The 13,390-nt window shown below is 46.4% G+C and overlaps 1 protein-coding gene across 3 annotated transcripts in view; it reads left to right on the plus strand.

Annotated features, from left to right (window-relative positions):
• The window catches only part of adamts3 (ADAM metallopeptidase with thrombospondin type 1 motif, 3), a 186,580-nt gene that overhangs the window by 99,519 nt on the left and 73,671 nt on the right, over positions 1 to 13,390 (plus strand). For all 3 annotated transcript variants that reach the window (XM_031829519.1, XM_031829521.1, XM_031829520.1), the window contains 2 exons: positions 11,174 to 11,287; positions 11,377 to 11,522. In XM_031829519.1, the coding sequence (XP_031685379.1) occupies positions 11,174 to 11,287; positions 11,377 to 11,522 (260 nt within the window). The remainder of the gene's footprint in view (positions 1 to 11,173; positions 11,288 to 11,376; positions 11,523 to 13,390) is intronic.

Consider the following 13,390-nt stretch of genomic DNA (forward strand, 5'->3'; position numbering starts at 1 on the left):
GTTGGGTTCTGTATGGTGTTATTGGTGCTGTTGGGTTCTGTATGGCGTTATTGCTGCTGTTGGGTTCTGTATGGCATTATTGCTGCTGTTGGGTTCTTTATGGTGTTATTGGTGCTGTTGGGGTCTGTATGGTGTAATTCGTGTGTTAGGTGCTGTATGGTGTTATTGGTGTGTTTGGTGTGTTGGGTTCTGTATGGTGTTTTTGGTGCTGTTGGGTTCTGTATGGTGTTTTTGGTGCTGTTGGGTTCTGTGGCGTTATTGGTGCTGTTGGGTTATTTGTGGTGCTATTGGTGCTGTTGGGGTCTGTATGGTGTTATTGGTGCTGTTGGGGTCTGTATGGTGTTATTGGTGCTGTTGGGATCTGTATGGTGTTATTGGTGTGTTGGGTTCTGTATGGTGTTATTGGTGCTGTTGGGTTCTGTATGGGGTTATTGGTGCTGTTTGGTGTTATTGGTGCTGTTGGGTACTGTATGGTGTAATTGGTGCTGTTGGGTTCTGTATGGTGTTGTTGGTGCTGTTGGGTACTGTATGGTGTTATTGGTGCTGTTGGGTTCTGTATGGGGTTATTGGTGTGTTAGGTGCTGTGTGGTGTTTTTGGTGCTGTTGGGTTCTGTGGCATTATTGGTGCTGTTGGGTTCTTTGTGGTGCTATTGGTGCTGTTGGGGTCTGTATGGTGTTATTGGTGCTGTTGGGGTCTGTATGGTGTTATTGGTGCTGTTGGGGTCTGTATGGTGTTATTGGTGCTGTTTGGTTCTGTATGGTGTTTGGTGTTGGGTGCTATTTGGTGTTATTGGTGCTGTTGGGTTCTGTATGGTGTTATTGGTGCTGTTGGTTTCTGTATGGTGTTATTGGTGTGTTAGGTGCTGTGTGGTGTTATTGGTGCTGTTGGGTTCTGTATGGCGTTATTGGTGCTGTTGGGTTCTTTATGGTGCTATTGGTGCTGTTGGGGTCTGTATGGTGCTGTTGGGTTCTGTATGGTGTTATTGGTGCTGTTGGGGTCTGTATGGTGTTGTTGGTGCTGTTGGGGTCTGTATGGTGTTATTGGTGTGTTGGGTTCTGTATGGTGTTATTGGTGTTATTGGTGCTGTTGGGTTCTGTATGGTGTTATTGATGCTGTTGGGTTCTGTATGGTGTTATTGGTGTGTTGGGTTCTGTATGGTGTTATTGGTGTGTTAGGTGCTGTGTGGTGTTATTAGTGCTGTTGGGTTCTGTATGGCGTTATTGGTGCTGTTGGGTTCTTTATGGTGCTATTGGTGCTGTTGGGGTCTGTATGGTGCTGTTGGGTTCTGTATGGTGTTATTGGTGCTGTTGGGGTCTGTATGGTGTTGTTGGTGCTGTTGGGGTCTGTATGGTGTTATTGGTGTGTTGGGTTCTGTATGGTGTTATTGGTGTTATTGGTGCTGTTGGGTTCTGTATGGTGTTATTGATGCTGTTGGGTTCTGTATGGTGTTATTGGTGTGTTGGGTTCTGTATGGTGTTATTGGTGTGTTAGGTGCTGTGTGGTGTTATTAGTGCTGTTGGGTTCTGTATGGCGTTATTGGTGCTGTTGGGTTCTTTATGGTGCTATTGGTGCTGTTGGGGTCTGTATGGTGCTGTTGGGTTCTGTATGGTGTTCTTGGTGCTGTTGGGGTCTGTATGGTGTTATTGGTGCTGTTGGGTTCTGTATGGTGTTATTGGTGCTGTTGGGTTCTGTATGGTGTTATTGGTGCTGTTGGGTTCTGTATGGTGCTGTTGGGTTCTGCATGGTGTTATTGGTGTGTGGGTTCTGTATGGTGTTATTGGTACTGTTTGGTGCTGTTGGGTTCTGTATGGTGTTATTGGTGCTGTTGGGTTCTGTATGGTGTTATTGGTGTGTTGGGTTCTGTATGGTGTTATTGGTGCTGTTGGGTTCTGTATGGTGTTATTGGTGCTGTTGGGTTCTGTATGGTGTTATTGGTGTGTTAGGTGCTGTGTACTGTTATTGGTGCTGTTGGGTTCTGTATGGTGTTATTGGTGCTGTTGGGTGCTGTATGGTGTTATTGGTGCTGTTGGGTGCTGTATGGTGTTATTGGTGTGTTGGGTTCTGTATGGTGTTATTGGTGCTGTTGGGTACTGTATGGTGTTATTGGTGCTGTTGGGGTCTGTATGGTGTTATTGGTGCTGTTGGGTTCTGTATGGTGTTATTGGTGTGTTGTGTTCTGTATGGTGTTATTGGTGTGTTGGGTTCTGTATGGTGTTATTGGTGTGTTGGGTTCTGTATGGTGTTATTGGTGTTATTGGTGCTGTTCTGTTCTGTATGGTGTTATTGGTGTGTTAGGTGCTGTGTGGTGTTATTAGTGCTGTTGGGTTCTGTGTGGCGTTATTGGTGCTGTTGGGTTCTTTGTGGTGCTATTGGTGCTGTTGGGGTCTGTATGGTGTTATTGGTGCTGTTGGGGTCTGTATGGTGTTATTGGTGCTGTTGGGGTCTGTATGGTGTTATTGGTGCTGTTGGGTTCTGTATGGTGTTATTGATGCTGTTGGGTTCTGTATGGTGTTATTGGTGTGTTGGGTTCTGTATGGTGTTATTGGTGTTATTGGTGCTGTTGGGTTCTGTATGGTGTTATTGGTGTGTTAGGTGCTGTGTGGTGTTATTAGTGCTGTTGGGTTCTGTATGGCGTTATTGGTGCTGTTGGGGTCTGTATGGTGCTGTTGGGTTCTGTATGGTGTTATTGGTGCTGTTGGGGTCTGTATGGTGTTATTGGTGCTGTGGCGTTCTGTATGGTGTTACTGGTGCTGTCGGGTTCTGTATGGTGTTATTGGTGCTGTTGGGTTCTGTATGGTGCTGTTGGGTTCTGCATGGTGTTATTGGTGTGTGGGTTCTGTATGGTGTTATTGGTACTGTTTGGTGCTGTTGGTTCTGTATGGTGTTATTGGTGCTGTTGGGTTCTGTATGGTGTTATTGGTGTGTTGGGTTCTGTATGGTGTTATTGGTGCTGTTGGGTTCTGTATGGTGTTATTGGTGCTGTTGGGTTCTGTATGGTGTTATTGGTGTGTTAGGTGCTGTGTACTGTTATTGGTGCTGTTGGGTTCTGTATGGTGTTATTGGTGCTGTTGGGTGCTGTATGGTGTTATTGGTGCTGTTGGGTGCTGTATGGTGTTATTGGTGTGTTGGGTTCTGTATGGTGTTATTGGTGCTGTTGGGTACTGTATGGTGTTATTGGTGCTGTTGGGGTCTGTATGGTGTTATTGGTGCTGTTGGGTTCTGTATGGTGTTATTGGTGTGTTGGGTTCTGTATGGTGATATTGGTGTGTTGGGTTCTGTATGGTGTTATTGGTGTGTTAGGTGCTGTGTGGTGTTATTAGTGCTGTTGGGTTCTGTATGGCGTTATTGGTGCTGTTGGGTTCTTTATGGTGCTATTGGTGCTGTTGGGGTCTGTATGGTGCTGTTGGGTTCTGTATGGTGTTATTGGTGCTGTTGGGGTCTGTTTGGTGTTATTGGTGCTGTTAGGTTCTGTATGGTGTTATTGGTGCTGTTGGGTTCTGTATGGTGTTATTGGTGCTGTTGGGTTCTGTATGGTGCTGTTGGGTTCTGCATGGTGTTATTGGTGTGTGGGTTCTGTATGGTGTTATTGGTACTGTTTGGTGCTGTTGGGTTCTGTATGGTGTTATTGGTGCTGTTGGGTTCTGTATGGTGTTATTGGTGTGTTGGGTTCTGTATGGTGTTATTGGTGCTGTTGGGTTCTGTATGGTGTTATTGGTGCTGTACGGTTCTGTATGGTGTTATTGGTACTGTTGGGTGCTGTATGGAGTTATTGGTGCTGTTGGCTGCTGTATGGTGTTATTGGTGTGTTAGGTTCTGTATGGTGTTATTGGTGCTGTTGGGTTCTGTATGGTGCTGTTGGGTTCTGCATGGTGTTATTGGTGTGTGGGTTCTGTATGGTGTTATTCGTGTGTTAGGTGCTGTATGGTGTTATTGGTGCTGTATGGTGTTATTGGTGCTGTTGGGTTCTGTATGGTGTTATTGGTGTGTTAGGTGCTGTATGGTGTTATTGGTGCTGTTGGGTTCTGTATGGTGTTTTTGGTGCTGTTGAGTTCTGTATGGTGTTATTGGTGTGTTAGGTGCTGTATGGTGTTTTTGGTGCTGTTGGGTTCTGTATGATGTTATTGGTTCTGTATGGCGTTATTGGTGCTGTTGGGTTCTGTATGGTGTTATTTGTGTTAGGTGCTGTATGGTGTTATTGGTGCTGTTGGGTTCTGGGGTGGTGTTATTGGTGTGTTAGGTGCTGTATGGTGTTATTGGTGTGTTGGGTTCTGGATGGTGTTATTGGTGCTGTCGGGTTCTGTATGGTGTTATTGGTGCTGTTGGGTTCTGTATGGCGTTATTGGTGCTGTTGGGTACTGTATGGTGTTATTGGTGTGTTAGGTGCTGTATGGTGTTATTGGTGCTGTTGGGTTCTGTATGGTGTTATTGGTGTGTTGGGTTCTGTATGGTGTTATTGGTGCTGTTGGGTTCTGTATGGTGTTATTGGTGCTGTTGGTTTCTGTATGGTGTTATTGGTGCTGTTGGGTTCTGTATGGTGTTATTGGTGTGTTAGGTGTTGTATGGTGTTATTGGTGCTGTATGGTGTTATTGGTGCTGTTGGGTTCTGTATGGTGTTATTGGTGCTGTATGGTGTTATTGGTGCTGTTGGGTTCTGTATGGTGTTATTGGTGCTGTTGGGATCTGTATGGTGCTGTTGGGTTCTGCCTGGTGTTATTGGTGTGTGGGTTCTGTATGGTGTTATTGGTACTGTATGGTTAGGGTTAGGGTTAGGGTTACCTACTTGTTGTGTGTGTGTGTACTGACATGTGACCTACTTGTTGTCTGTGTCTGTACTGACATGTGACCTACTTGTTGTCTGTGTCTGTACTGACATGTGACCTACTGGTTTTGTGTGTGTACTGACGTGTGTCTGTACTGACATGTGACCTACTTGTTGTGTGTGTGTGTCTGTACTGACATGTGACCTACTTGTTGTGTGTGTGTGTCTGTACTGACTTGTGACCTACTTGTTGTTTGTCTGTACTGACATGTGACCTACTAGTTGTGTGTCTGTACTGACATGTGACCTACTGGTTGTGTGTGTGTGTGTCTGTACTGACATGTGACCTACTTGTTGTGTGTCTGTACTGACATGTGACCTACTTGTTGTGTGTGTGTGTCTGTACTGACATGTGACCTACTTGTTGTGTGTGTGTGTCTGTACTGACTTGTGACCTACTTGTTGTTTGTCTGTACTGACATGTGACCTACTAGTTGTGTGTCTGTACTGACATGTGACCTACTAGTTGTGTGTCTGTACTGACATGTGACCTACTGGTTGTGTGTCTGTACTGACATGTGACCTACTTGTTGTGTGTGTGTGTGTGTGTGTGTACTGACATGTGACCTACTTGTTGTGTGTGTCTGTACTGACATGTGACCTACTTGTTGTGTGTGTCTGTACTGACATGTGGCCTACTGGTTGTGTGTGTCTGTACTGACATGTGGCCTACTGGTTGTGTGTGTCTGTACTGACATGTGACCTACTTGTTGTGTGTGTCTGTACTGACATGTGACCTACTGGTTGTGTGTCTGTACTGACATGTGACCTACTTGTTGTGTGTGTGTGTCTGTACTGACATGTGACCTACTGGTTTTGTGTGTGTACTGACGTGTGTCTGTACTGACATGTGACCTACTTGTTGTGTGTGTGTGTCTGTACTGACATGTGACCTACTTGTTGTGTGTGTGTGTCTGTACTGACATGTGACCTACTTGTTGTGTGTGTGTGTGTCTGTACTGACATGTGACCTACTTGTTGTGTGTCTGTACTGACATGTGACCTACTTGTTGTGTGTGTGTGTCTGTACTGACATGTGACCTACTTGTTGTGTGTGTGTGTCTGTACTGACTTGTGACCTACTTGTTGTGTGTCTGTACTGACATGTGGCCTACTGGTTGTTTGTGTCTGTACTGACATGTGACCTACTTGTTGTGTGTGTCTGTACTGACATGTGACCTACTGGTTGTGTGTCTGTACTGACATGTGACCTACTGGTTGTGTGTGTGTGTCTGTACTGACATGTGACCTACTTGTTGTGTGTGTGTGTCTGTACTGACATGTGACCTACTTGTTGTGTGTGTGTGTGTGTGTCTGTACTGACATGTGACCTACTTGTTGTGTGTGTGTGTCTGTACTGACATGTGACCTACTTGTTGTGTGTGTGTCTGTACTGACATGTGACCTGCTTGTTGTGTGTGTGTGTGTGTCTGTACTGACATGTGGCCTACTTGTTGTGTGTGTGTGTCTGTACTGGCATGTGACCTACATGTTGTGTGTGTGTGTCTGTACTGACATGTGACCTACTTGTTGTGTGTGTGTGTCTGTACTGACATGTGATCTACTTGTTGTGTGTGTGTGTGTGTGTCTGTACTGACATGTGACCTACTTGTTGTGTGTGTATGTGTGTGTGTGTGTCTGTACTGACATGTGACCTACTTGTTGTGTGTGTGTGTCTGTACTGGCATGTGACCTACATGTTGTGTGTGTGTGTCTGTACTGACATGTGACCTACTAGTTGTGTGTCTGTACTGACATGTGACCTACTAGTTGTGTGTCTGTACTGACATGTGACCTACTAGTTGTGTGTCTGTACTGACATGTGACCTACTGGTTGTGTGTCTGTACTGACATGTGACCTACTGGTTGTGTGTCTGTACTGACATGTGACCTACTAGTTGTGTGTCTGTACTGACATGTGACCTACTTGTTGTGTGTCTGTACTGACATGTGACCTACTTGTTGTGTGTGTGTGTCTGTACTGACATGTGACCTACTTGTTGTGTGTGTGTGTCTGTACTGACTTGTGACCTACTTGTTGTGTGTCTGTACTGACATGTGGCCTACTGGTTGTGTGTGTCTGTACTGACATGTGACCTACTTGTTGTGTGTGTCTGTACTGACATGTGACCTACTGGTTGTGTGTCTGTACTGACATGTGACCTACTGGTTGTGTGTGTGTGTCTGTACTGACATGTGACCTACTTGTTGTGTGTGTGTGTCTGTACTGACATGTGACCTACTTGTTGTGTGTGTGTGTGTGTGTCTGTACTGACATGTGACCTACTTGTTGTGTGTGTGTGTCTGTACTGACATGTGACCTACTTGTTGTGTGTGTGTCTGTACTGACATGTGACCTACTTGTTGTGTGTGTGTGTGTCTGTACTGACATGTGACCTACTTGTTGTGTGTGTGTGTCTGTACTGGCATGTGACCTACATGTTGTGTGTGTGTGTCTGTACTGACATGTGACCTACTTGTTGTGTGTGTGTGTCTGTACTGACATGTGACCTACTTGTTGTGTGTGTGTGTCTGTACTGACATGTGATCTACTTGTTGTGTGTGTGTGTGTGTGTCTGTACTGACATGTGACCTACTTGTTGTGTGTGTATGTGTGTGTGTGTCTGTACTGACATGTGACCTACTTGTTGTGTGTGTGTGTGTCTGTACTGGCATGTGACCTACATGTTGTGTGTGTGTGTCTGTACTGACATGTGACCTACTAGTTGTGTGTCTGTACTGACATGTGACCTACTAGTTGTGTGTCTGTACTGATATGTGACCTACTGGTTGTGTGTCTGTACTGACATGTGACCTACTGGTTGTGTGTCTGTACTGACATGTGACCTACTAGTTGTGTGTCTGTACTGACATGTGACCTACTAGTTGTGTGTCTGTACTGACATGTGACCTACTGGTTGTGTGTCTGTACTGCCATGTGACCTACTTGTGGTGTGTGTGTACTGACATGTGACCTACTTGTGGTGTGTGTGTACTGACATGTGACCTACTTGTTGTGTGTGTCTGTGCTGACATGTGACCTACTTGTTGTGTGTGTCTGTGCTGACATGTGTCCTACTTGTTGTGTGTGTCTGTGCTGACATGTGACCTACTTGTTGTGTGTCTGTACTGACATGTGACCTACTTGTTGTGTGTGTGTGTCTGTGCTGACATGTGACCTACTTGTTGTGTGTGTCTGTGCTGACATGTGACCTACTTGTTGTGTGTGTCTGTACTGACATGTGGCCTACTTGTTGTGTGTGTCTGTGCTGACATGTGACCTACTTGTTGTGTGTGTGTGTGTCTGTACTGACATGTGACCTACTTGTTGTGTGTGTGTGTGTGTGTGTGTCTGTGCTGACATGTGACCTACTTGTTGTGTGTGTCTGTGCTGACATGTGACCTACTTGTTGTGTGTGTCTGTACTGACATGTGACCTACTTGTTGTGTGTGTCTGTGCTGACATGTGACCTACTTGTTGTGTGTGTCTGTACTGACATGTGGCCTACTTGTTGTGTGTGTCTGTGCTGACATGTGACCTACTTGTTGTGTGTGTGTGTCTGTACTGACATGTGACCTACTTGTTGTGTGTGTGTGTGTGTGTGTCTGTGCTGACATGTGACCTACTTGTTGTGTGTGTCTGTGCTGACATGTGACCTACTTGTTGTGTGTGTCTGTACTGACATGTGACCTACTTGTTGTGTGTGTCTGTGCTGACATGTGACCTACTTGTTGTGTGTGTCTGTACTGACATGTTTTTTATTTATTTATTTTTTCACCTTTATTTAACCAAGTAGGCAAGTTGAGAACAAGTTCTCATTTACAATTGCGACCTGGCCAAGATAAAGCAAAGCAGTTCGACAGATAAAACGACACAGAGTTACACATGGAGTAAAAACAAACATACAGTCAATAATGCAGTATAAACAAGTCTATATACAAGTCTATATACAATGTGAGCAAAAAAGGCAAAAAAGGCCATGATGGCAACGTAAGTACAATATAGCAAGTAAAATACTGGAATGGTAGTTTTGCAATGGAAGAATGTGCAAAGTAGAAATAAAAAATAATGGGGTGCAAAGCAGCAAAATAAATAAATAAATAAAAATTAAATACAGTTGGGAAAGAGGTAGTTGTTTGGGCTAAATTATAGGTGGGCTATGTACAGGTGCAGTAATCTGTGAGCTGCTCTGACAGTTGGTGCTTAAAGCTAGTGAGGGAGATAAGTGTTTCCAGTTTCAGAGATTTTTGTAGTTCGTTCCAGTCATTGGCAGCAGAGAACTGGAAGGAGAGGCGGCCAAAGAAAGAATTGGTTTTGGGGGTGACTAGAGAGATATACCTGCTGGAGCGTGTGCTACAGGTGGGAGATGCTATGGTGACCAGCGAGCTGAGATAAGGGGGGACTTTACCTAGCAGGGTCTTGTAGATGACATGGAGCCAGTGGGTTTGGCGACGAGTATGAAGCGAGGGCCAGCCAACGAGAGCGTACAGGTCGCAATGGTGGGTAGTATATGGGGCTTTGGTGATAAAACGGATTGCACTGTGATAGACTGCATCCAATTTGTTGAGTAGGGTATTGGAGGCTATTTTGTAAATGACATCGCCAAAGTGACCTACTGGTTGTGTGTGTCTGTACTGACATGTGACCTACTGGTTGTGTGTGTCTGTACTGACATGTGACCTACTTGTTGTGTGTGTCTGTACTGACATGTGACCTACTTGTTGTGTGTGTCTGTACTGACATGTGACCTACTTGTGTGTGTGTGTGTGTTTGTACTGACATGTGACCTACTTGTTGTGTGTGTGTGTGTGTGTGTGTCTGTACTGACATGTGCCCTACTTGTTGTGTGTGTGTGTGTCTGTACTGACATGTGACCTACTTGTGTGTGTGTGTGTGTGTGTGTGTGTGTGTGTGTGTGTGTGTCTGTACTGACATGTGACCTACTTGTTGTGTGTGTGTGTGTGTGTGTGTGTCTGTACTAACATGTGACCTACTTGTTGTGTGTCTGTACTGACATGTGACCTACTAGTTGTGTGGCTGTACTGACATGTGACCTACTAGTTGTGTGTCTGTACTGACATGTGACCTACTGGTTGTGTGTCTGTACTGACATGTGACCTACTTGTGGTGTGTGTGTACTGACATGTGACCTACTGGTTGTGTGTGTGTACTGACATGTGACCTACTTGTTGTGGTGTGTCTGTACTGACATGTGACCTACTGGTTGTGTGGGTCTGTACTGACATGTGACCTACTTGTTGTGTGTGTGTGTCTGTACTGACATGTGACCTACTTGTTCTGTGTGTGTGTGTGTCTGTACTGACATGTGACCTACTTGTGTGTGTGTGTGTGTGTGTGTGTGTGTCTGTACTGACATGTGACCTACTTGTTGTGTGTGTGTGTGTGTGTGTCTGTACTGACATGTGACCTACTTGTTGTGTGTGTGTGTGTGTGTGTGTACTGACATGTGACCTACTTGTGGTGTCAGTACACACACACACACACACACACACACACACACCACAAGTAGGTCACATGTCAGTACACACACACACACACACACACATGTGACCTACTTGTGGTGTGTGTGTGTGTGTGTACTGACATGTATGTTTAACTGATAGATGCACACACACACACTACATGTTCATGTTTTTAAATGGAAGTATTTTGTCTGTAATGTATTTTTCGATATATGTGTTGGACCCCAGTAAGACTAGCTGTCTCCTAATGGGGATCCTAATCAAATATCAAATGCATTCAGCCATACAATTTTTTAAAATATTTTTTATTTATTTCACCTTTATATTATTTCACCTTTTAATTTTATTTCACCTTTATATTAACCAGGTAGGTTCAAGTTCTCATTTACAACTGCTAGCTGGCCAAGATAAAGCAAAGCAGTGCGACACAAACAACAACACAGAGTTACACATGGAGTAAACAACAACACAGAGTTACACATGGAATAAACAACAACACAGAGTTACACATGGAATAAACAAACGTACAGTCAATAACACAATACAAAAAAATATCTCTATACAGTGTGTGGAAATGGCGTGAGGAGGTAAGGCAATAAATAGGCCGTAGTGGCAAAGTAATTACAGTTTAGCAATTAAACACTGGAGTGATAGATGTGCAGAAGATGATGTGCAAGTAGTGATACTGGTGTGCAAAAGAGGAAAAAAGTAAATAAAAACATTATGGTGATGAGGTAGGTAGATAATGATATGCCATACTGCAGCTGGCTGACTGGCTTCCTAAACATCTCCTGTCTATCGTTCCATTGGAACTCCAACCCAGTAAACCACAGACAGCGTTTTAAAATGTATTCTTCTTCTTCTTTCAGTTTCGCACATTTGACCCATGTAAGCAGCTGTGGTGCAGTCACCCTGACAACCCATACTTCTGCAAGACTAAAAAAGGCCCTCCTCTGGATGGTACTGAGTGTGCTCCTGGGAAGGTGAGAACTCCTCCTAAACTATGCATGACTACGTAACCATTAGCTCAGCTTGTTGTTGTCTGTCTGACTGCCCTCTGTCTCCTCTATAGTGGTGCTATAAAGGTCACTGCATGTGGAAGAATGTCAACCAGGTGACGCAGGATGGCTCCTGGGGCTCTTGGACGAAATATGGTTCCTGTTCCCGCTCCTGTGGGACCGGGGTTCGCTTCAGAACTCGCCAGTGCAACAACCCAGTGTAAGACCCGGCACACGTTCCCCCAAGCTCCTAACCCCTCCCATAGCACCACACTCCTCCTAACCCCTCCCATAGCACCACACTCCTCCTAACCCCTCCCATAGCACCACACTCCTCCTAACCCCTCCCATAGCACCACACTCCTCCTAACCCCTCCCATAGCACCACACTCCTCCTAACCCCTCCCATAGCACCACACTCCTCCTAACCCCTCCCATAGCACCACACTCCTCCTAACTCCTCCCATAGCACCACACTCCTCCTAACTCCTCCCATAGCACCACACTCCTCCTAACTCCTCCCATTGCACCACACTCCTCCTAACCCCTCCCATTGCACCACACTCCTCCTAACCCCTCCCATAGCACCACACTCATCCTAACTCCTCCCATAGCACCACCCTACCCCTAACTCCTCCCATAGCACCACACTCCCCCTAACTCCTTCCATAGCACCACACTCCTCCTAATTCCTAACTCCTCCCATAGCACCACACTCCTCCTAACCCCTCCCATAGCACCACACTCCTCCTAACCCCTCCCATAGCACCACACTCCTCCTAACCCCTCCCATAGCACCACACTCCTCCTAACCCCTCCCATAGCACCACACTCCTCCTAACCCCTCCCATAGCACCACACTCCTCCTAACTCCTCCCATAGCACCACACTCCTCCTAACTCCTCCCATAGCACCACACTCCTCCTAACCCCTCCCATAGCACCACACTCATCCTAACTCCTCCCATAGCACCACACTACCCCTAACTCCTCCCATAGCACCACACTCCCCCTAACTCCTAACTCCTTCCATAGCACCACACTCCTCCTAATTCCTAACCCCTCCCATAGCACCACACTCCTCCTAACTCCTCCCGTAGCACCACACTCATCCTAACTCCTCCCATAGCACCACACTACCCCTAACTCCTAACTCCTACCATAGCATCACACTCCTCCTAACCCCTCCCATAGCACCACACTCCTCCTAACTCCTCCTATAGCACCACACTCCTCCTAACCCCTCCCATAGCACCACACTCCTCCTAACCCCTCCCATAGCACCACACTCCTCCTAACCCCTCCCATAGCACCACACTCCTCCTAACTCATAACCCCTCCCATAGCACCACACTGCTCCTAACCCCTCCCATAGCACCACACTCCTCCTAACCCCTCCCATAGCACCACACTTCTCCTAACCCCTCCCATAGCACTACACTCCTCCTAACCCCTCCCATAGCACCACACTCCTCCTAACCCCTCCCATAGCACCACACTCCTCCTAACCCCTCCCATAGCACCACACTCCTCCTAACCCCTCCCATAGCACCACACTCCTCCTAACCCCTCCCATAGCACCACACTCCTCCTAACTCCTCCCATAGCACCACACTCCTCCTAACTCCTCCCATAGCACCACACTCCTCCTAACCCCTCCCATAGCACCACACTCATCCTAACTCCTCCCATAGCACCACACTACCCCTAACTCCTCCCATAGCACCACACTCCCCCTAACTCCTAACTCCTCCCATAGCACCACACTCCCCCTAACTCCTCCCATAGCACCACACTCCCCCTAACTCCTCCCATAGCACCACACTCCCCCTAACTCCTAACTCCTCCCATAGCACCACACTCCTCCTAACCCCTCCCATAGCACCACACTCCTCCTAACCCCTCCCATAGCACCACACTCCTCCTAACCCCTCCCATAGCACCACACTCCTCCTAACCCCTCCCATAGCACCACACTCCTCCTAACCCCTCCCATAGCACCACACTCCTCCTAACCCCTCCCATAGCACCACACTCCTCCTAACCCCTCCCATAGCACCACACTCCTCCTAACCCCTCCCATAGCACC

Source organism: Oncorhynchus kisutch, linkage group LG8, assembly GCF_002021735.2.
Source record: "Oncorhynchus kisutch isolate 150728-3 linkage group LG8, Okis_V2, whole genome shotgun sequence".
Lineage (NCBI taxonomy): Eukaryota > Metazoa > Chordata > Actinopteri > Salmoniformes > Salmonidae > Oncorhynchus > Oncorhynchus kisutch.